Source organism: Phoca vitulina, unplaced genomic scaffold (assembly GCF_004348235.1).
Source record: "Phoca vitulina isolate PV1807 unplaced genomic scaffold, GSC_HSeal_1.0 scaffold92, whole genome shotgun sequence".
NCBI lineage: Eukaryota > Metazoa > Chordata > Mammalia > Carnivora > Phocidae > Phoca > Phoca vitulina.
Window position 1 is genome coordinate 1,187,535 of NW_022589795.1, and position 23,984 is coordinate 1,211,518.

General features: G+C 45.1%; 1 protein-coding gene across 5 annotated transcripts in view; it reads right to left on the reverse strand.

The window, feature by feature from the left end:
- EZH1 (enhancer of zeste 1 polycomb repressive complex 2 subunit) overlaps positions 1-23,984 on the reverse strand; it is a 36,351-nt gene that overhangs the window by 3,977 nt on the left and 8,390 nt on the right. For 3 of the 5 annotated variants that reach the window (XM_032396428.1, XM_032396426.1, XM_032396427.1), the window contains exons 2-21: positions 23,142-23,233; positions 21,794-21,921; positions 21,552-21,680; positions 20,288-20,407; positions 18,840-18,960; positions 16,069-16,245; positions 14,908-15,010; positions 14,212-14,375; positions 13,740-13,831; positions 9,724-9,904; positions 9,279-9,475; positions 7,706-7,797; positions 6,757-6,797; positions 6,142-6,267; positions 5,009-5,187; positions 4,408-4,503; positions 3,904-3,985; positions 3,360-3,440; positions 2,875-2,959; positions 68-2,631 (exon numbers count right to left, since the gene is read on the reverse strand). In XM_032396428.1, the coding sequence (XP_032252319.1) occupies positions 2,571-2,631; positions 2,875-2,959; positions 3,360-3,440; positions 3,904-3,985; positions 4,408-4,503; positions 5,009-5,187; positions 6,142-6,267; positions 6,757-6,797; positions 7,706-7,797; positions 9,279-9,475; positions 9,724-9,904; positions 13,740-13,831; positions 14,212-14,375; positions 14,908-15,010; positions 16,069-16,245; positions 18,840-18,960; positions 20,288-20,407; positions 21,552-21,680; positions 21,794-21,910 (2,244 nt within the window). In that variant the 5' untranslated portion in view covers positions 21,911-21,921; positions 23,142-23,233 and the 3' untranslated portion in view covers positions 68-2,570. Of the gene's footprint in view, positions 1-67; positions 2,632-2,874; positions 2,960-3,359; positions 3,441-3,903; positions 3,986-4,407; positions 4,504-5,008; positions 5,188-6,141; positions 6,268-6,756; positions 6,798-7,705; positions 7,798-9,278; positions 9,476-9,723; positions 9,905-13,739; positions 13,832-14,211; positions 14,376-14,907; positions 15,011-16,068; positions 16,246-18,839; positions 18,961-20,287; positions 20,408-21,551; positions 21,681-21,793; positions 21,922-23,141; positions 23,234-23,984 lie in introns of those variants that run through there. The other 2 variants (XM_032396430.1, XM_032396429.1) reach the window with 1 other exon arrangement.

A 23,984-nucleotide genomic window follows, 5' to 3' on the forward strand; every position in this document is an offset into this window, starting at 1 on the left:
CGTGGTAGCTGGCGTCGTGGCAAGGGGATAAGCGGGATGATTTTAAAGGACCCCATCTGAGGGCTCAGGAATTTCTACGGGGAGCCCTCAGAGTCCTTGCATCACCGACCAGGAGCCAGATTGGCTCTCGCCAAACCCCTCACCTCCCGTAACCCCAGATCTCAGTGGACAAGTGGGGATCAGAATGCTAGTGCGTCAGTCCGAGCTGCCCCCGTGCTGACGCCCCTGGATCCTTCCAGCCCCAAAGTACACAATACACGACTTGCCAAGATGGATTCTACCACTTTATTCAGGTAAGAGGTCACGAGCCACAGGACTTTAAAGTGCGTGAAATTCACTGGCAATAAAGCCGCACGTATACCAGCCCCCCCCCAGTCCCCACCACCTTGCTCCGTCTGTCATTCCACGGTCTGGGGGGAGGGGTTGAGACCCGTCATTGAAGGTGTGGGGTGGGGGGACAGCGAGGGGAACAGGATGGGAATGCTGGCGGAACAGGAGTATTAGTGGTCTGAAACTGGGAAGGAGGGGGTTCTGCACACTGAGGGAAGAGAGGGATCAGTCTAGCCTCTCAACGGCTGGATATAACCTGTTGCCCATCTTTTCCTCACAGCCAGCCCCATTTCAGACAGACCCAACTCCTCCTCCTTCATTTGTCTCTGGTTTTTCCCTGTAATTTACGAGTACTTCAGAGCCCACAGTCCAGTTAGGAGGTGTCTCCAGTACACAATGAATACAAACCACTGCAGATGGAGATTTCAGAATCATGGTGGGGCTGACCAGTCAGGTGGGAAGAGGCTTCCGTCAGGAGCCGGCTGGGCGTGTGCTCAGGGCTGAGTGCATGTGTGCCCACAAGTGTGGTGCGTGAGGATATGTGAGTGTGTGTGCACGTCCCACCAAAATCCCTAGGCGACAGTTTGGCCAGAGGGAACCCCACTCCTTGCTTCATGGGACAGCCAGTGGGGTTGGAGAAAGGGAGTGGTCAGTATAGACTAGGGAAGAAAGGCTTGGATTCCCTAGAGAAAAGAGAAGCCGGCTCCCTATTCCAATATTCCCTGGGCCAGCCTGTCCCTGCCCACATCCTTTTTACCCAGCACAATGCTCCTTATTACCTGCCAGCTCAGCACACTGGCCATAGACAGGGTAGCTCCTCGAGCCAGCCCCATCCTCATTTACATCTTGTGTGGCAAGGAAGCTCCTCCTTACTCCACCAGGAGCTGAGACAGAACTGGAAGGGAATCTTCCAACCCCTGTCCTTCCCCTTCCCTTAGGAATGGGGCTTGGGCAGGGACCCCAGAGACCTCAGCTCAAACTTCACCTCAATCTGCAGACCTTCTCAAAGAAATAAAGTGCTTTGCTCATCATGACTCCCAGAGAGAATGGCACCGTGGACTGGCGCAGGAGGTTGGCCTGCTTCCTCTCAACGCTTCAAATACCCTCTGCCAGTGTGTGTGGCGAGCGTGATGCCGTCCTAACCACGTGCAACTTGGGAGCCCCTCACCCACCTCCAAACACTCAACTCACCCTTTCCAACAGCAGGTGCATCAGACAGGAAAGTAAATCACCTTCAGAACCTCACCCCTCTCTAGTCCAGGCCTTCGCCCATCTACCCAGAAGAGATAAGCAACAGAGGCCCTGTGGGCCTGGCCTCTAGAGGGAATGAAAGGCCTGAAAACAACTCCATAGCCCGGAACCAGCGTGCTCCCGCCCAGCCCGGCACGACCCCCTGCTCCTTCAGTAGCGGCACGAGGGTCGCCTGCCGGCACCGAGCCACAGCTTTGGGAGGAGCCGGCAGCGCACTGGCACCTGCTTTCGGGAATCTGAAAATGTATCCACCCATCTCCAGAGGAGAGAAGGTTTCTCAGAGCCTCTTGGGCCCCAGGCTTAGCAGTTTAACTACGGTCACCAGGACGGCTCTCGCTCTCTGTGGAAGAACAGCACTTAGCTCTCCTTCTCCCAGTGTTGAATATCCACACTCAGAACCCACACTCTTTGAATTTGAACCCTGCCAGGAGGGAAGAGGTAGTAAGGTGACCCGTCTCCCCTCTGAAGTCAGTCTGTGCCCCCCGCCAGGCTCGCCCTTAACGCAGGCCACTCATGAGCTCCAGGTACCAAACTTCACTTGGCCAGTCCTCTCCAGGTCCTATGACCACAGAGAGAGATGCCGGCGACCCAATTACACAAGGACCCTTGACTTGGAAAGTTAGAATTACAGGCCAGTGCAGGTGAGGAACTGCCCAGGTTGATTGCCGAGGCCCACGGCCTGCGTAGCGGACCAGAAACCACTGAGTCACCCACCCCTAGCCTGTGCTCTCTTCCTCTGAGGCCTGAGACTCGGTCTCCCACTTCTGCAACTCTCTCTCCTGGGGCCCAAGCCCTAGCTGCCTCTGTGTCCCCTCTCACTGAGACCGCTGGTTCCCACTGGCCACAGCCGAGGCCTCGCTGCAGAGGGAGTGGGGGGGGGGATTCTCGGTGTGGGAGACACGTAGTGCAGGAAACTCGAGCAGCGGTGGTGTGTGCATGAAGCAAAGACAGTGCCGCTACCATAAGCGCTGGCGTGGGGCCCAGGAGGGCTAAAGGACATCGGTCTCCCTCTCGATCCCCACGTACTTGAGGGCATCAGCTTGGCTGTACCTGTCCCGGGGCAGGAGGAACCAGGTTACTGTCAAGGCTTTTGTGAGTGAACAGATGGAATCCCCTCCGTTTTGCTCCCTCTCCCCGTCCCTCAGAGCAGTTTACAACTGACGCCAGGTACCCGAGAGCAGAACGAAGAGAAACACTTGACCACCACCACAAGACTGTCTCCTTCCTCCATATCACCCACCTGAAGTCCCCAAATCAATTCTCCCTCCCAAGGACCATTTCCGGCCACCTCACCTGTAATCAAAGAAGAGCTCTTCACCAGCTTGAATTGCCCTTTTAGCAAAGATCCCAATGCGATGATCCCCATTCACCATGACCACTGCAAACAGGACAAAGCCAAGGCTAGGTTCCTAGTCAGCTCCAAGCCAACAACCGGTGGTGCTAGGCTGACTTTCTCCCAATTCCCAGTGAAAACATAAAGTGGAATTAAAAAGCAGTCAGTGATGACAGTTGCCTCTGTCCTTTTAGATCTGTTATTCTGGCTGGTGATATAGGAAGAGAATTCTCTTTAAAAGATTCTTGTTTGTGGGAAAATGGTTATAATGTATTCAGTGAAGAAAGCCAACTACAAAACAGACTCAAAATGATACTAGATGTTAATCATGACTGTCTTTGGACAAAAAATAACTCAGCAATGAAAAAAGTTACATAACGGATAGAAATCATAGTAAATAAAGCATCCATCACCCACCCTCCCTCCTAGGTCACTGGGAACTCACCTTTGGCATAACAGTTGGGGTTCACTGAATGGTTTGCAAATCGAATTTTGTTTCCTTTCCGGGTAGCATCTACTACAAAATCTATATAAAGAAAGATCATGAGCTCACCAGGCAAATCCACAGCTTCTTGAACCTGATTTCAAAATCAATTAAATGGTAACAGAAATAATCCAGTGGGAATTTTGAAGACCAGCAGCACGCATCATAAGAATATGGCCTCATGTGGGTGCGCTCCCTTTGGGTCCCCCCATTGCGCTCCCTTTGGGTCCCCCCATTTTGCTGGAATTACCGATCGCCTCTTCCCATCTACTGGGCAGGGAGATTTCTGAGGTGTAAGTGCTCAGTGTTCCGATTATAAACACAACCCAGAAATGGGGGTTCTCCCAAAGCAAGTGAACTGTGGCTCGTCGTGTCTTCAAGTTTAACCTGCTGACATCCAGATGGTGGAGAAATCATAGCTGATCTGAACGTGGGCTATTGTAAGGGCAATCTGGTAGAAAGACCTGTCTGAGACCACCTTGGGCCAGAGAAAGAGACTCCATACCATTGTTGAGGTTGAAGAGGAAGCTGGACATGTATTTATCATAGACCTTCCCCCGTCGATCAGCCTCATCCTGAGAGATAAGCTGCAGGGACAGACAAGGAACAAACAGGGGATCGGGCTATCTGCTCAGGGCATGGTACCCTGCCCACAGAAAAGGCTGGGAGGGGACAGTGTCACACGTAGGTGCTTACTGAGTATCATGATGAGAATCACAGGAGACAGAGCTCAAGTTAGTTCATTCCAATACCCACCCAGTGTGACCAGTATGAAGACTGAAGAGAGTTCCCTGCCTGCCCCCCTTGTGTGGCCTGAGTTGGGAAAGAATTTCAGAAGAGTGGTTTATCTCAGGACTGCAAACCCTTCTGTGGGATCCCCCAAGAGGCCACACGGGAACTCAGCTGAGTTATTTAGAGAGTAATTCATAGAAGTCTGGCCCACAGAAAATCAGAGTTTCTCATCAGTATCTCCCCAGATAGGAATGTGGTCCAAACTGATAGCACTCACCTCACCACAGTATTCAGAAATGAATTCGTTCTTTTGCACAGACTCCTTAATGAAGGTGCCCCATCCGGCCACATCTGAGGGGGCCAGCAGCAGGTGCTGGGGAGGAGGGAGTCAAACCTCAGACTACAGGGCATGTGTGAGTGGGCGGGGTGTGTGCTGGGTGTGCACGTGTGCTGGGGGTGGGCAGGATGGAAAGAACAAGCAACTGTTAAGAGGATCTGAAAACAGAAAAAGGTCTAAGCCATTCTGTTCTGGGGAGAGGAAAAACAAAGAAGGGAGGTGGCGAAAGGAAACATGACACCTCCTCCTCTAGGCCCGGGGGCCTCCTGGACCCAAGTCGCAGGGACTCGCTGGTGCAGGTCAGGTAGAAACAGACAACACCCGTGACATGTCTGTCCTCTCTGCTCCTCTCAGGCTGGCCAGTTCAGGGGTCACGTTTCTAACTCCTCCCCAGGACAGAAAACTTCACTAATTCAGTACACGCATGTCCCTTGGGATTTGCGGTAGAAGCCCTCCAAGGGGCCAGCGGAAAGAGGCCGCTGGGGCCAATCTGTCTTTCCCCCTCCGTTATCTGGCCCGCAGGCCCAAGAAAAGCCCTCACCTTCTTGAGGCCTCGCTGGATGCTGCAGTTTTTGCAGGAAACCACCTTGCAGTCCCAGTGCTCTGAGGCCCCACAGGTGAGGCACAGGTCGGGGTCACACTCTCGCACTGCCAGGTAGCAGGGACACTGCTTGGTGTTGCACTGGGTCTTACAGCGACAGCCAGGAAAGCGATTCTGACCTGGGGGGAGAGGGGCGGTTAGGGACAGGGGCAGGCTAATGCTGGGGCTCAGGTCTGACTCCAGGGTCAGCAAGGAATGTTGTGTGTTTGGGGAGAGTTGGCAAAACAGATGAGAAGCTCCCTGGCCAATAAACATATAGTCCAGTTTCCTTCCAGAGAAAATAGAGTGCCTCCCAACATTCATGCCTGGGAGTCAAAAAAGCAGGTTTGACTACTGAGAGGTGTTTCCTAGAGATTCCTCAACAATGCTCTCCCTCCCCCTTGTTCGTGGAATTTGGAAGGGAGGTGGTGGGTGGCCCAGAGAAAATGAAATCAGTGCTTTTCACTGCTAAAGCATCACCATCAAAACAAGAATCATTTTGAGAACAGAATGCATCCGTTCTAAGCTGCCCTCCTCCACCCACTGCCCTCCCCAGCACAGTGCCTCTCTGCTGTGGCTGAGACTGTTATCTGCCAGGGGTTAGAAGGTATTTCCAGCACAACTGCCTGGGCACCAAGTTCTGCAGGCTCTGGGGGCTGTTCTCAAACCGCTCAGCCCCGAGCGGGGAAGGGCACGGTGTGATAAGAAGTGAAGGAGAAGCACGTTTAGCCTCTGTCCTACTTCTGCTGATCCAGACGGCCCTGATATGAAAACTCCAAGTATTAAACTAAATACGTGAATCATAACCTGTGTCTGTTGTAACACAACATCCTAGAAAGGGAGGCTGTGACTGAGCCTGAAGGAAAAAGAGTCCCACGTTTCTGATTTCTGTGTAATTGTTGTTTTTAGAATGAAACACCTACGGGTTTTTAAAAAATGACTTTTCCAGATCTTAAGTATCTTGTTTCCTCTGCAGAATGCTTAAAACACAGCAGAGAGAACCTCAGAAGGCCCAGAGGCAGCAAGGGGCGCAGGCGGGCTGCACCAGGGCCGACTGTCTGGGAGGACTACCGGGGAAAGTGGAGAACGCTTACAGTCCGGGTTGCACTGGCAGAACTTCTCACAGAAATTCTGCGTCATGATGCAGGGGCAGGTGCTGTCACAGGGGCGGTCTGGATGGTCGCAGGGCTGGTAGTTGTACACTTGTGTGGAAGAGTTATCTAGGAAAGAAAAGAGTAGACTTGAACATTGCTGTGCCCACGCCCCCTGGTTGTCCTCCCTCCCAACTGTGCAATGGCCCCGACTGGGGGAGGCTGTCCCAGCCATCATCGTAGGCACACATTTAGCACCCGAAGCGAGAAGCACTCAGAGATGATGGTTGTTCGGCAGCTACCATGGGGTGATTTGCTTTGCGGGGAGAGTGTGGAAATGGCCCGGGACAGGAGAGCCATTCCAAACATTAAACGAAGTCTGGAACCTGGCAAATGGCTCACTAGGCAAGTCAGAGACCACAAGTCTCACCACTCTGCTTCCAAAGAGGTGCTCTCAGTTGCAGCAAGAAACTGAGCTGTTCTCAGCTGCTGCAGACAAATCTGCAGCCTGCGGAAGCGGTGCAGGGTCAACAAGTGCCGCTGCAGCTGGGGCAGGCGGGGGACCACAGGGGTGTGACCTTGGGCTGAACTGCCCAAGAGTGCCCTGCTGCAACTTACCTTTCTTCAGCTGAATTTTCCTGCAGTGTGCAGCCCACAACCTAAAAAAGAGAGACGGATGGGCCTGGGTCATGACTCTAGGGAACTCTGCAGCTTTGGATAAATAACAATGCGACCTGCTCTGAGGGACTGTGGTTTGATGACTGGGGACTATCCTCCCCAAATCCCTTCACAGGAGGCCTCTACCCTGGTAGGTGGATGCTAGAGTCCAACTGGAGTCCAGCTGCTCTATGCTTCGAGATTTAAATATAAACAACAAAGATGCCTAAAAACAAACACAAAACCCAATCCTCTGTGTCTATTATAATGCTATTGTTTCTCCCTCTCCCTCTCCTCCCCACCTCCCTCCTTCTCTTTGGGGAAGGTCGGGGGATGTGGAGGAACTGCAGGATGGGGATGTAGGAAGAGTTTTCAGGAATCTGCTGAGTGAAGGAACTGAGGGGGAGAAGAAGCTACAGGGACTTCCTTCTCCATCTAGAATTGGTGTCAGTTCCTTCCTGCACTAGGTGATAGTCATTAGGGAGCCAAGGCAGGCAGAATGTTGAATTTAAAAAAAACCTTCCAACCCTAAGCAAAGGCTAGCTAAAAGACAGTGTTATTATGCAACTTAGAAAAATAATACAAGTGCCAAAAGAAAAAACTCTGGTCAGAGTTGAGAAGTGGGAACAGTGGTCACTAACCACCCAACGAGGAGAAATGGCCTCAGGGTGGAGCCATGAGGCCAGCTCTCATCCCACTGGCCAGGAGCTTAAAGGGAGAGCAGACACTTATCTCCTGGTCCACAGCATCCAGGGACGGGAGAAGGGCTGGTCCGAGGCACAGACCCACAGGGAACATGGAGAAGGCTGGCCCTTTAGTTGTGCAATGCTATACTCAAGAGGGAGGCAGTTGGGGAGTCCAGGGGGAGGTCAGAGCACGGGGAACAGAAAGTCCTTTGTCCAACCCTTGCCTGTGCTTTCTTTTCTTCTTCTGCGACGGGTTCATGAGCTCATCTGTTGGCAGCTTCAGGATAAGTGATTCTTTGACTGCAAACTGAAAGACCTGGAAGAGAAATCCAACAGGACCTGTCACTCCTTGAGCCAGGTGGTCAGATAAGTGAGCCAACCAGGTGCTGGGCATGGGAGCGTTCTGGAGAGCTCGAAGGCAGCTGACCGAGCACTTAGGGAGAGACAGAGTGGCACTGGGATATCGCATCACTGGCCTGGAGTTAAATCTTCACTACCTAGCCTGACTCAAGAAAAGAGAAATACGGAGCACAGTTACAACTTTCCTGGTCAGTAGCTTTTGATACCTCTGCCTACCAAGCCCTGAGTGGGATGATTCTTATCAACATTATCTGTCTCTTCTTAAGAAGGGTGACTTTGGGTACCTTGCGGAACTGAGTGGAAGAGAGGACACAAGCAGCACCACTTGGCTAACCACTAGCTCCCCCTGCTGGTATGAAGAGGGCAGAGTCTTGTCTATTTCAGTAAGCCAGCATTTCTGGAAGGCTGGTTTCTTTTCAATGTGCTTCTTTCCTATAGCATTCGTTTTTTTTTGCTTCTTCTTTTCCTTTTTGGCTGTGGGCCCTCTTGAGATTCTGTGAAAAGCACAAATCTTCTCGGGAAAATACACACAAAATTGTGTTGCACATGATTCTGTAGATTTTTAGGTTAAGAACCTGTGCCTCAAGGAAATAGGTATGAGCTCCAAAATGAAAGAAAAGGGCACTTCTCTTTACGCTTCTATTGCTTGTTCTAAGTAGAGGCATCATGAAGAAGAGGCCACAGAGACTCCTCCAAAAGTCAGGGAGCTAAGCAGCATGGCACAGTTCTGGTGTTCCTTTCCTATTGGACAGACCAGCCCTAACACCCGGTGACTCCCTGTCCCTGCTCTTCGGTCTGTCTTCTCCTTGCAGTCAGGCAGAGACGGAGGGGCACTGGGACACCAGGTCCCACTGCCTCCAGAGCATCAGCGGCTGCTACCAGACTGTGATTCTAGTGATGCCATGAATGAGAAGGGTGCGGTCCAGGCCCAGCTATCGGGGGTGGCAATTAGAAAAGCTAGCGATAGAACATCTGGAGGAAAAAGCAACTGAGGAGACTGACAGAGGGGCTGGGAGTGGCAGCTGCAGAAGCAGGAGCAGAAGCATGCCAGATAAGAAGGTCCCCTGAAAGACTTGGGAGCCCCTTCTAGGAAAGGGGTACACATTTAGAAAGACAGACAGGAACCAGAAACAAAGAACAAAGACCAAAAAAAGCTAAAAGAGTATAGAAACATCCAGAAGAGTTAGATAGTGGCTAGAGGCAGAAATAAGAATTCAGCGAAGAGGAGAGCAGGTCCCCACGCACTGCGAGGCCTGGCATCTGCAGAAGGTCCCAGGTTTGGGGAACCCACCTCATGGCCCAGAAGCACCCACTCACGAAGGACTGAGCCTAAGACAGCTTCCCTTGAGATGGGCAGCCACATAAGACGGCAAAAGGGCCGACAGAGCAGTGGATGAAAGGAGGGCCGCGCGTGTCCCTGCTCTTCTCTGCTAGTACCTGCTTGCACGTCTTGGTGCCCAGAAGTCTGGCTATTGAACAGAAGTTGTTGAAGTAGGTGCCATGAAAGACTCGAAAAAGGGATTCCTCAGCCCCAGTCCATTCCACAGGCTCCGAGGGCGCCTCCACTACACAGAGCTGAGGTGGGGCCGGACTAGCCTTCTGCTTCGTGGGGGTCTGACAGCGAGAGTTGGCCTCTAAGAGAGGAGGAGATAAGAAACAGGACAAGAGAGAATGCAGTTGTCATCAGCAGCTTGCCGCAGACTCTGAAGGACTTCATGCTGCCCTGAGGAACCAAAACATCTCCTGTCTCTACTGCCTATGGCGAAGCTGTAGAAAGAACTAACCGTTTTTAAAAGGTAGTTAACTTCAAGTGTTAGGCAGTGATCCCGCGTTTAGCAGAGGCCTTGAGTAGAAAGAAAAGATCGCTTTCTGTTCAGTGTACCTGAGGAACTGGAGGCCCAGTCATTGCCTGTATCCCTGTCACTGTCCCCTTCTTTAGTCTCAGCCACAGCAGAGGCTGAAGTGTTGGAGCAGGAAGGACTGACCATGTGGTGCCTTCGCCGGCGGCGACCGGAGCACTTGGAGCGAGGGTTGTGAAGCATGGCGTACTCCTTTGCTCCTTCCTGCAACAGATATGGTACAGCTGGGAAGTGGGAACAGGCCCAGAGTCACCATCCTGAGCCCCTCCTCACAAACCACCTTCTTTAACACCTGCGCTTACGTGCAATGACCCTGTCTTTTTCTTGCTCTGTACCATGTCAGTGTGACCATATAAAAGCTGCTTAACAAACATTCTAGGGGCGCCTGGGTGGCTCAGTTGGGTGAGCATCCGACTCTTGATCTCAGCTCAGGTCTTGATCTCATGGTTGTGAGTTCAAGCCCCGCATTGGGCTCCCCACTGGGTGTGAAGCCTGCTTAAAAAAAAAAAATTCTCAAACTTATAAATTTATCTAAAAAAAAGATATAATCTATGCATCTTCAACTTTCCAGTGAGTTGTATCTAAAACTCATTTGCATGTCAGCTATATAGAATTTGAGAACACATTCTCCTGTAGATGAGGCAATGAGGTTCAGAAAGGGGAAGGGACCTGCTTCTCTTATACTCTATTACCATGTATTAGTATATATACTAATAGAAAACACCATATAGTATACAATATACAGTACAGTATTAATACAATAAATGTTATGTATATAGTGCATATACTAATATATTATACCATATATATATATATATATACACCATATATTAGTATATAGCTCAGTGTTCCAGAATAGGAACAAGAATCAGGGCTCCCTGTCCCCAGGTCACATTGTTCTTTTTATTCTACTGCATTGCTTCTGTTTCAATAATAAAATATGTAGTCCTTAAATTTGTACAATATCACTAGTTACTTCTAGAACTTTCCTCCAAATCAGTATGTTAAACTTGGAAGGATATAGTTCATTACTTCATAGCTATGCTTTATTAAAAAAAAAAAAAAGACCAAATAACTATCATTCAGCTTGATCATCTATCTTCTCATCAGACTTGGTTCCCAAATACTTCTAGCTGTTTCTGAAAACCAAATCTACTGTAAAGGATAAATGTTTACTATTACTAAGGATATTCAGATTAATATCCTGCAGGCCTTAAAGGAAATTCTAAAGGAGAAGTTTTAAAATTAATTGAATCCAACATCATGTGCCTGTGCTACCGTGTGCACACAAAGCATCGCTTACAACTATTCTAACTCAAAAGGTTTAACATAAACATAATTAGCCTCCAGAGCTAATTTTAGCTCATGGGAAATAGAGGGTAGAGAAACAAGTTAAGTAACACCAGGAGAAAACCATAGACAAATCCAGAATATGGGACAGTATTCTACAAGACAATGAGCCTGGATTTTTCAAAAAGAAAAAAAAAATGGCGTGATGATTTGAGATTAAAGGAGACTGAAAAGACATAATAACCAAATATGACACATGACTGGATGACCTTGGTTTAGAGAAAACCCCAAACCCAGCTATCCTTGGTGCAGCTGAAAAAATTTAAATATGGAATGCACAGATGATATTATGAAATTCTTGTGAATTTTCTTAGGTGTAATAATGTGATTACATAAGAGAATGTCTTTATTTTTAGGAAGTGCATGCTAGGGCGCCTGGGTGGCTCAGTTGGTTAAGTGACTGCCTTCGGCTCAGGTCATGATCCTGGAGTCCCAGGATCGAGTCCCACATCAGGCTCCCTGCTCAGCAGGGAGTCTGCTTCTCCCTCTGACCCTCCCCGCTCTTGTGCTCTCTCTCTTTCATTCTCTCTCTCAAGTAAATAAATAAAATCTTAAAAAAAAAAAAAAAAAAAAAGGAAGTGCATGCTAAAATACTTTGCGAACAAGTATCTCAATGTCTGCGACTCATTTTCAAATGGCTCAGCAAAAGACATGCATACACAAATAGAAGGACAAAGTAAATATGGAAAAAATGTCATTAAATCTAAGACAAAGGTATCTTTCACCTTCTGTGCATGATTGAGAATGTTCTTAATAAAATGTGTGGGGGAAAATAGTCGAGCATTATAGCTGAATATGGACTGACTTCTAAAAAGCAATAAAAGAAAAACACACACACAGAGACATACATTTTGGGCACTGACGGCATCTTTGTGAAGCATGTACAGGGTCCCAGGGTAACTGATGTGAGAGGGACAACATATAAATGCTGGTAAGTTGATATAACATGGTGTACTTTTTAAAAGTGTGGAGTAATTTATTTATTTTTTTCAAGATTTTTATTTATTTGAGTGAGCAAGAGACAGAGCAAGTCAGAGACAGAAAGAGAGAGAGAGAGAAAGAGAAAGTGTGCACATGTGGGGGGAGGGGCAGAGGCAGAGGGAGAAGCAGGCTTCCCGCTGAGCAGGGAGCCCGATGCGGGGCTCGATCCCAGGACCCTGGGATCATGACCTGAGCCGAAGGCAGACGCTTAACGACTGAGCCACCCCAGGCGCCCCACTTGTTGCTATTTTAAATGGGGATTTTTCTTCAGTTATATTTATATTGCTTGTATATCACTGTCACCTTTCTTTTTTTTTTTTTAAAGATTTTATTTATTTATTTATTAGAGAGCGAGCGAGAGAGAAACAGAATGAGAGGCGAGAGGGTCAGAGGGAGAAGCAGGCTTCCTGCTGAGCCGGGAGCCCGATGTGGGACTCGATCCCAGGACCCTGGGATCACGACCTGAGCCGAAGGCAGACGCTTAACCGACTGAGCCACCCAGGTGCCCCAAGTGTGGAGTAATTTAAAAAGCACGGCCTGTGGAGTTCGACCAGAGCTTTAATTTCATCATTGCCACACCACTGACAGCTTAACAAATTTTGTACAAAATACCCATAGTTTCTCCACTCAGGATGTTGTTGGAAGCATGAAAGTAAGATAATACGTGGTAAGGGCCAGTGTGGTACTTGGCACGCAAGGAGTCAATGCACATCAGGGAGAAAATAAATCAGATGAAGTCTATTTGTTCTTTTGCTATTATCATATGACTCATTTTCCGCATGTATATCCAGTGGCCCTTTCTACCATCTTTTCTTCTATTATCCCACTAAAGATGGTCCCAAAGGCACTTGATTGTATAACCTAATTTTAATTGGTAGCAGGAATTTTATTAAGGTATTTTATTCTTTATCTACCCTCACTGTATGGTGCAGAAAGCAAAACTGTGTCTTTGGCTAGTGCAACTGAACCTATTCCTTTCGAGTTCTAAGCGTACCGCCTTTCCACGTGAATGCAGGGGAATTTATCCTGCTGCATAAAGTCTGTCCGTCGGGGAAAGGTCCATCTGGCATCTGGCTGTTTACCTTACAATGAAACATCAGTGCTTTCATGTGTTATTTCTCCTATGTTTGTATGCATTTAAAGGAAGACAGCAAAGAAAATGCTGTCATACACAGCACTCCTCACTCCATCAGACTAACTCACAGTCCTTAGTATCTGGGAGCTCCTTAAGAGCAGAGGTCATGGGGCGCCTGGGTGGCTCAGTTGGTTAAGTGTCCGACTCTTGATTTTGGCTCAGGGTCATGAGATTGAGCCCCATGTTGGGCTCTGCACTCCGTGTGGACTCTACTTGAGATTCTCTCTCTGCCCCTCACCCTGCTCACTCTCTCTCTCTAAATGGATAAAGTTAAAAAAAAAAAAAAAAGAGCAGAAGTCATGTGTTATCTGTGCTTTATGACCCCCAGAGTGCTACATTTTGGCTCATTTGGTTTGTATTCTCAGCAGCAGAAAACAGAAGGACCATTTCCTGCTAAATTTTCAACAGAGTTAACAATGGCAGAACAGTTTAAGAACATACCAGCAAGGCGTGCCAGTCTGGCTCAGTCGGAGGAGCAGGTGACTCTTGATCTCGGGGTCATGAGTTTGAGCCCCATGTTGGGTGTAGAGATTATTTAAATAAATAAAAGTTAAAAAAAAAAAACAAACATACCAGCAAAAGGAAGCAGTCTGTGCCACATGGTTCTGGTTCAATCTTGATCTCTTTGTTCTTGCGTTTATATACATTAGGGGTAGCGTGAAAAGCTGGAAAAAACAAAACTGTCCTGTTTCCAATGGTTCATCCACTTGATAGGATGGGGAAGAACAAAACTGAATTAGGGAGTCATTGTGGGAAAATTTAGATATAAACAGCTACCATCAGGGTGCACAAAATTTAATCATTTCTGACATCAACAATCCTTTCAAAGCTAATAGGTACAGGGACACTTAGGTTGCTGGTTATTCTGTCCTGACCATGCAAAGCACATCACACTACAACTGAACAAGTGAATATCGAACCGGCCCTTTGTAAAACCATCATCCGATCAGAAGCCAGGAACTCTGTATGATTAACTGAAATAAACAGAAGGAAATGGAGTTTGGGGATGGAGAACAGGAGAGCATTTCAGAGTCGCCCCACTCACGGTGAAGGAAGCAGTCATATTTGAAGCAGCGTCGACAAAACAGCGTGTGGAAGGAGTGCAGAGACTGCTCCCGCTGCACGGACTTGGCATTAGGGCCGTCGATGTTGGGTGTGCACTGAGGGGGAAGTGCATTGGGGTCTGACATCTCCGTTAGCTCTCGATACCTATTTTTAAAAAGAGAGATAAGAATTCCTTCCAAGGAAATGTCTTCGCTGAGAAAGTACAGACTGCATACGGCCACCCATCCAGGTACAGCCTGCCAAGGGAGAATGGGTTTTTTGTGGGCTTCGTTGATGACGGAAGGGTGTATAACTAAGTGGATATGTCATTGCAATTGTGCCGGGCTGGGCATATGTCTGAAAGCAAAGAGAGGGCAGGCGAGAATTCTACCACTGAACCACCCATGCGAAAGCAAAGAGAGGGAAAGATTTGGTAAGCATGGTGCTGGAGTAACTCTGCAGAAAAATGGCAGAATTTAAAAAGTTCTCTGCCCAAACTTATTCAAAATCCAGCAATGGTGACCCTTGATATGGGAATGGGCATTTAGAGGTAAGCAGGCAAGCAGGAAATAATCAGAAGTGCAAGCAAATCACAGTGTACTTACCAGAAACAAGGCTTTTTATTAACGAAAAATAGGCTTGAATAACAGTTTTGCCTGAGCACTCTACATGGCCTGAGCGGGACAGCTTTCCCTACCTCTCCTTCATATCATCTGGAACACCATTCTCAGGGAACATTGAGGCAATTGCACTGAAGATCATGTCATTTGGGAACTGTTTCTTGGAACTCTTTTTGTTGCCTGAATTGGAAATGACAAAAGACTCCTGAGTGCTATAATCAGAGTATGCAAACAAAACTGTTTGGTCATTTTCCCTTAGGTCACAGCATTTTGATTAGAGCAGCTTTGTTAACCTAACCACTGACTGTTTAGGAACACATAAAGAAGGTCAGTGCTATCTGGACTTATCTAATAGGCTACCAGTAATAAGGAAATCAGAGTCATGTATACGTTAATGACAAAACCCACAGTCCAAGATGGAAACTAGAGGGAAAAACATGAGTTTTCGTGGAGAGATGTGAGTATTGAAGAATGCCATCATAACGATGGTGCTGAAGAATAAGACAGTGACATTATGTCCCCGGACATCTAATTACATAACAGAGAGCATAATTAAACATTAAGTTAATTAAATATTAACAACATGGAAAAATGCTTATGATAGAAGATCAAATAAAAGGGATATAAAATTGTGTGTGGGGGGGGCATGATCCCATTTCACATGATGCATATAAACATGTTGATTTATACATGTACTTTATTTTTTATTTATTTATTTTTAAAGATTTTATTTATTTTTTGACAGAGAGAGAGACAGTGAGAGAGGGAACACAAGCAGGGGGAGTGGGAGAGGGAGAAGTAGGCTTCCCACGGAACAGGGAGCCTGATGTGGGGCTCGATCCCAGGACCCTGGGATCATGACCTGAGCCGAAGGCAGCCGCTTAATGACTGAGCCACTGAGGCGCCCCATACATGTACTTTAAAAAGCCTGAGATACAGTTGACATATAGCATAATATTTATTTTAGGTACGTGTATGTATATACTCTCTGCGTGCGTGTGTATACACACACACACATTTTTTAGATCTAGAAGGAAATATTAATGCTGATTATTCCTTGATAGTAAGATTATAGGATAATTATATTTTCTTCTTTATAACTTTCCATGTTTCCCAAACACACTACTTTGTTTTCCTTTTAAGTGGACCAAATGAGAAGCACCAACAGCCTTTAATAATCAACAATTCTGTTTCTCCCTTCTTCCCTCTCCCTGTCACTTTCAAAATGGAATATTTACCTTCAAGAGCGTGTCTTTTTCTCTTTCTTGTTACTGGCAGATCTTCTTTGCTGTCATCTTGCTTTCCATCTGAGGTGTCATTGTGCCCTTCCTCCTCCTCATCTGAGTATTGATTCAGAGCATCTACCAACTCTAGGAAAACTGCATCACTAATCAGGACAGATCCAGGGATCATCTCTGGAACATAAAGATTAGATGGATGAGCAGTGATTGTTTCATGCTCCATCAGTCCTTCTAGGAAGATTTTCTTGTACTCACTCCTGAGACCTAGATAGATAACATATGTACATTTTTATATGAACAACCAGGAAATTACAATAATTTGATTGACTCTTATAATGGCAACAGTTCAGCTGGCTGGAGTGGGAAATCCAGTTATATAGGCTTTATTCTTACTAGGGTAGTTCATTCCTCAGTCACAGATCAACCTGTATTTATGGTCCAAAATCTCAAAAAAGTGTACAAAGGATACAGATGGAACAGAGAAAGAATGATAACATGAAAATGTACTTGGTTTTGCTGCTGATGGCTTGGTAGTGACTTCTTTGAATCAAAAGACAGCATTAGCTTCCTAAAATCATACTATATAGGGTTACACTAAAACCTAGGATAACGTCTTTGAACACTAGGGGGCGCTGTGGGTAGACAATGCATTTTCAACAGTACCCACAAGTGTCAAAACAGCTGGTGAGGCCATTGGTTTGCAAAACCATGGGTAGTCTCTCCCCATCTTTCCACTTCTTACACACTGGCAGCCCTTTCTAGAACTACAACTAGATCCGAGTGACTCGCCTTCAGGATCGTCGGAATATTATAAGCAATTTCTGGGAGTTCAGGGTATATCTGGATCAAAGTAGGACAGAGAGATTATGCTCATTGCCATTCTCAGAGAAATGAAGAACAAAATGGCTTTGGATGGATTTATGGAAAACTCCTAAGATCATACTTCTTTGTGCACTGAACTTTCTCTCCAGCCACTGATTACTATATATATAAAATCCTTTTATGTCCCAACTCCTTTTACTTCTTAATTTACATTTCTTTTAATTTTTTATTTAAATTCAATTCAGTTAACATATAGAGTATTATTAGTTTCGGGGGTAAAACTTAGTGATTCATCAGCCACATATAACACTCAGTGCTCCCCACTCCTTTTAAAATTTAACTGAGGGGGCACCTGGGTGGCCTAGTTGGATAAGCATCTGGCTCTTGGTTTTGGCTCAGATCATGATCTCCGGGTCACGGGATCAAGCCCTTCATCGCTCCACGCTCAGCACAGAGTCCGCTTAAGACTCTCTCTCCCTGGGCGCCTGGGTGGCTCAGTTGGTTAAGCGACTGCCTTCGGCTCAGGTCATGATCCTGGAGTCCCAGGATCGAGTCCCGCATCGGGCTCCCTGCTTGGCAGGGAGTCTGCTTCTCCCTCTGACCCTCCTCCCTCTCATGCTCTCTGTCTCTCATTCTCTCTCTCTCTAATAAATAAAATCTTTAAAAAAAAAAAAAAAAAAAAGACTCTCTCTCCCTAAAATCTGTAAGAAATTTGAAAACATCTTACAGAAAAGCTGTCAGGTGTATGTAGGCCACTTAATCACTGAATATCTTGACCTGTCGACCTCTCATTGAGTACATTAGCCATTGATAATCTGCCAATTTAAATGGCCCCTGTTTAAACTCTCATGCTTTGGAGACATACCTGTTCCAGAAGATAGCACTGAAAGTGCCACATTACACTTCTGTGGGATCTCTGCTAATGGCACTTGGGAATTGTTTTAGTTAAGTCATTTTAGATAAAACATTTATTGTCACTGGATCCAATTGTCTGGTATTGAGTTATCAGTTCTTAGAAGATAAAGATTTTGAAGAGGTATGGGAGGAAGGAGTACATTTTATAAAATGTTACAATGAAGCTCAGAGTGACCTTTGAATAGTAGGAGTGTTAGTATGTTAAAAATCTGTAATGGACAGTTAAGGGAGTTACCAGACAGAGAGAGAGAGAAACGTGCAAGCTTGCCAGGCAAGGACTGCAGTAGAGATTTTGTCTTTATCAAATAAACTTAAAGGAACAAGTTACAGTTAAAGTTTGAATGGGAGAGCCTGCCATTGTTGTTCCACATTGGATTGTTGCTGTTGACATTCCTTTGTTGAGCCTACATCTTCATAAGCTCTTTATCAAGTGTCTGTAGAACACCTACGTCTTCATAAGCTTTTTAGCAGGTATATGTTGAACACCTCTGTTCATGGTCAAGACAGGATCAGAGGCCATGGATACTGACAACTGATTTGTCTGTTTTCCTCTTTTTCCATGACTATATCTACTGCCTCGTCTTGGTTTATAAACAAAACCTGGAAAACCTACAAAAATAAGTGTTTTGTGGCTTATCTAGGAATAATACAGAAAATATTGCTGTTATTTTTGGTGAAGAAAATCAATTTTGTATAGTTTATTTCAACCTAAATAAAATGTGAATTTTGTTTAAAAAAAAAAAAAGACTCTCTCTCCCTCTCCTTTGGCCCCTCCCTCTGTTCTCTCACTCTCTAAAATAAATAAAAAAACAAACAAACAAACAAACAAACAAATAAAATCTGACTGAGGACATCCCCCCCCAACCCTGAGGACATTTTTAATATAAAATGTTTACTCCTAGCCACGTGATGACACTGAAATATTCTTCAGCCTGTACACATGAGGCAGCAGATAAAAGCAAGATGACGATATACCCCAGAAGGGGCACCACTCTAGTAAAGTTTTCTCCCAAAGAGCCCAGCACCGCTACCTTCTTCACCATGGACTTTCCCGTCGTAGTTATTGATCAGCTCCTCAATGAAAGTCTCATCTTCTTCTTTCACCTCATCTCCCATGTAGGGAATATTGCACAAAACTGTCTCATCTTCTACCTGAAATCAAACCAGATGTGATTCATTCCATGAATCCACTAGGCATCTCCTCTTTCATGTTTAATGGAATCTTTACTGGGCCTTTTTTGCGGCTTGAATTTCCTGAAAACGCCTTTGGTTACAGAGTTTCCTGCATTTTTAAAGACTGGCCATTTATGTTTTGCCAGCAAAACCTCAAGTGGGAGGGGGCAATGTTACTCTTAGGGAAAAAAGTAAGTTTAACTACTTGAGGATATCAACTACCAAATGTTTAGCCTGATCCTAACAGTGGTATTTCCACCAACATCTAGAATCTAACAGCATACTTATTATTCACAGTGATTCCATCTATTATCTAATTTTATCTACTAAACATCATTGTAAAACAGGTACAAATATCACTTAAACAACAGTCTAAAAAGTCTTCAATTTTAATTCTTCTCATAACTGGAGACACACAGATGAAAAGGAAGGCTTCCAAGAGTATAATCTGCAATATAACTAGAACAGTTAGCACAGAAACTGGGCAACCATAAAGTTTCTGGATATTCTATTATACAGACTAAGACTAACCTCCCATAATCATAATAAAAAACTATGATTATAACTCATGTCAATCACACTCAGTGGGAACTTAAAGTGGATTGCAGCATGAGCTATGAACATTTCCTGGCTAAAGAAACAATACTAATGGATTTTTGGTATTGTTGTTGTTCAGCAGAAAACACGGTTGTTTTTAATTCCCCAAGTATTAAGTAAAATTACTGTGAAGTTTTATTCTAACAGATGATTCCCTTTTGTAAACCTATATCCTATTCCAGTCAGAACTGTCACCAGGCAGATGATAAACAATGGCAGTATTTAGAGAGGACTGCTTATCAGAACCAAAACTAATCCTAGTAGGAATCAGTATAAAGGCCCAGATGAAAGGCTCACGGATCCATGTGCACCTCTGTTATCTCAGTTGCTTTTATAGCATCTTGCCTTTAGGGGATTCAGAAAGGATTGCTCCCTCAGCAGGGAGATGTCAACCTCCTTAAGCCTCAAGTGTCTGATTTAGACTGCATTTAACTGCATGTTACAAAATTGGGCCAAAATAGTAAGGGAGAATTGGAGTCTTGCCCAGTCTCATTCATTCAAAAAGGAACCAGTCCTAACAAGTAAGAACAACTTGCTATATATATACACATATATATTTAGAGTAAATATATTACAACAACAGCCTGCCCTGCATGTCCAAGCTTTGTTAAGTATAATCTGACAACCTTTACCCTAAGAGAAGTGCCAGCATACAAACATAAGAAAATCATACAGTTTACACAATTACCCCAGTGCTTTCAACACATACCATAAAGTTCTGCTGGAGAGGGGACCAGGAATACATGATGGGAACCAATGCAACTGTGTTCAGAGACCTCATTAACATATGTTGGCTTGCAAATCCTGGGAAAATGCTCTCTATGGTACACTGAAATATAAGCAAAGACAATGGAGAGGGAAACGCAAGCACACAACCCAAGAGAGAACTGCAGTTTCCTTCCAAGTTGATCCCAGTAGTCTTCTAATTCTTACAAGTTAAGAGGGCTTTTAACAATCAGCTCCGAAGAGGAACCACTGGACTATAAACCACTGCAAAGCAGGGGCTATCTCTTCTTCATCTTTGTGTCATCTACAGACTCCAGCACGGTGCCTCTCACACTCAGCTGGTGTTTATTTCAATTTAAAGCTGCTGGTCTCCTTGGGCTGTACACAACAGCAAAGGGCCTCTGAAAGTCCTAGGAGATGAGGAAGTTTTCCTGAGGACCTAAACGTTAAGAGTGTTGACATCAACTTAGCTGCAGAGGTGATGGAGACAGTACAGGGGAAGTGAAACAGTACAGAAACTATAGTCATATTCTGTTTTGGAAAAGAAAACTGCTTTCAATACACTACCCACTCTTTATATTTTATTTTATTTTATTTTAATCTATTTATTTTTAAAGATTTTATTTATTTACTTGAGAGAGAGAGAGCACAAGATGGGGTGGAGAGGCAGAGGCAGAAGGAGAAGCAGACTCTGCCGAGCAGGGAGCCCGATGTGGGGCTTGATCCCAGGACCCCGGGACCACAATTCAAGCCAAAGGCAGATAGACGCTCAACTGACTGAGCCACCCAGGCGCCCCTACTTTTTATATTTTAAAAATATTATCTCTTTTTAAGAAACTAGAATGAATTTTACATTTATAAGAAGGAATATCCCTTTGATCAGTGTATTCCTGCCCATTATCCTGGGCACTTCTTTTCCAATATCAAAGTACCAGACGTGCCAAACAAGGCACAAACAAGGTTGTTTTGAAGCTTGTACACAGAGCCCAGGAAATCAGACACTAAATGTTTTGTTTTTCTGTTTAAAAAAAAACAAAAACACTCATGATTATACTCATTAACTGAGGAGAATAATAGGTGAATAGACTATTCTTTAAGTTACAGATTTACCATCCTAGTTATTCAAAGCTGACTATAATAGCCGTATCTATTATCCTTATTTATTTTCTAATACGTCACGAATACAGAAAACAAACAACTTCAGCCCAAGGAAATGAGGAAGGCTGAGCTTAGACACCCGGAAGTACCTTTTTGAGAAAAGGATGCCCGCTCACGGGCTTCATCAATTGCACAGGTTGGACACGAAGCTTCTTCCATTCTTCATTGAGGATCTGGGTTTTTTCTTGAACCTTTGCAAAATTTGCTACATACAGAGCCTAGAAAAGCCAAGGGGAAAATGGTTGGGATTTCAAGAGAAGAGTTTTAAAAAGCCCAGCCCTCCACATTGGATCAATATATTAAAATAGATAACCCGGGGGTTATTTTTGACCTTGGCGCCCATATTTGCCTGAAGCCGTTTCAGTTGCCGGAGTCGCATGTATTCAGATTTGACTTTTCTTTTCCAGTAAGTGATGCATTTGGACGTTGGGGGATTTGGCATATCCATTTTGCTGTAATCTAAGAGAGCCAGACATGAGAAAAGGCATTTTACTGTCTGGAAATGAAGAATTCCTCAAACTCAAACAAACATGGTCAGTCATGCTTCCATTCCCACTGCATTTACTCATAAAAACACTGTTTAAAGAACCCAAATCTGTGAGTTCAACAAAAGGTTTCAATTAAAAAAAAAAAAAAAGATTTCACATCAGTAATTCCTGGCCTGATCACCAAAAAGCTCAGTCTCTGGCCTCCTGTGGTACCTTGTTTTTATTTTTTTTAATTTATTTATTTTTAATTAATTCATTTGATACAGAGAGATACAGAGAGAGAACATGAGTAGGGAAAGAGGGAGAGGGAGAAGCAGGCTCCCCACTGAGCAGGGAGCCCGATGTGGGGCTCGATCCCAGGACCCTAGGATCATGACCTGAGCCAAAGGCAGATGCTTAACCGACTGCGCCACCCAGGTGCCCCGCCTACTCAACACCCTGACTAAGAGAAATGTTCAGCAGGGATCAAGTTAATATCAAAGAGCTTCAGGGGCACCTGGGTGGCTCAGTCGGTTGAGCAACCGACTCTTCGTTTTGGCTCGGGTCATGATCTCAGGGTCGTGAGATCAAGCCCCATACTGGGCTCCATGCTCAACCCGGAGTCTGCTTGAGACTTTCTCTCTCCCTCTCCCTCTCCCTCTGCCCCTCCTCCCACTGACTCTCTCTCAAATAAGTAAATATTTTTAAAATTAATTTAAAAAAAGAGCTTCATGCATAACTTGCATATAGAACAGAAGACTCCTGCCATGGAAGAAGGAACAAAGTACAGTTATCCCTCTTGTCTACAGAAGATATGTTCCAAGACCCCCAGCGGATGCCTGAAACCATGGACAGGACTGAGCCCTACATATACTTTTTCCCTCTACACACACACCTACAATACAGTTTAATTTATAAATTAGGCACCCAAAGAGATTAACAACAAAACCCAACAATAATATAGAGCAATTATAACAACAAAAAAGAGCTTCATGAAAAGATCCACCCCCACTATAAAACTGTACCTGCCAAACTGTCTGAACCCCACCACATACCCAGCAATAAAGGTAGGAAATGACAACAGCATAATCTCATCTCCACGTCAACAGCAAGACACAGAAATACAACACTGCAAATCACTTTTTTGGGGGGGGGGGTTTGAATTAAGGTTCAAAGTTCTAAAAAATACTTATTGTAACACATTCTACCTACCTCATAGAATGCAAGGGGAAGTATCTGGTTTTATAATGTGCCTTCTGTTCTTCAGAGGAATGGCAAGACACAAAGGCAAAACAAATGTTCAGCTTTTCAAAAGAGAATAGACAGTGGTTTTGAGTCAATGAAGCATATTTTTAGACCCTGATACTCTCAGTAGGATGCTCACCCAGAACTACACAGACTTTGAGATCTCTGCTAACACTATTTCTACATGTAAGTCAGGCCCCAATCATACTTGATGCCATTTGTCCTTTCTTTTATTAAATTCTATCCTTCCAGTCACGTGTGCAAATATATTCTCACAATTACCAAGTTCACGTTTCTGCTTTACTGAACCAATTTCCAGGCTCAGCCAGCAGACCCATCAATTGTTTTAGATAAAGAACAAATATTAAGTACATGTAAAAATTCAATAAAATCTATGAGGTTATGTTTTTATTCATATTAACTACTGAGATTTCCTAGAGAACTAGTTCAATTCATTTTTTAAAAAAGATTTTATTTATTTATTTTGATATAGAGAGAGAGACAGCAAGAGAGGGAACACAAGCGGAGAAGGCGGGGCTAGAAAGGGAGAAGCAGGCTTCCCGCGGAGCAGGGAGCCCGATGCGGGACTCGATCCCAGGACCCTGGGATCATGACCTGAGCCGAAGGCAGACGCTTAACGACTGAGCCACCCAGGTGCCCCTAGTTCAATTCATTTCACCTAGCATTTTAAGTTAATGAAAACATTACAAGGAGCTATGAAGTGTCAAAATTTGAAACAGAAACTAAAGTTTCAGGCCTTGTTTTTTAAATTTTATGAAAAAAATCTTCTTTTGGAGTTTAAGAACATAT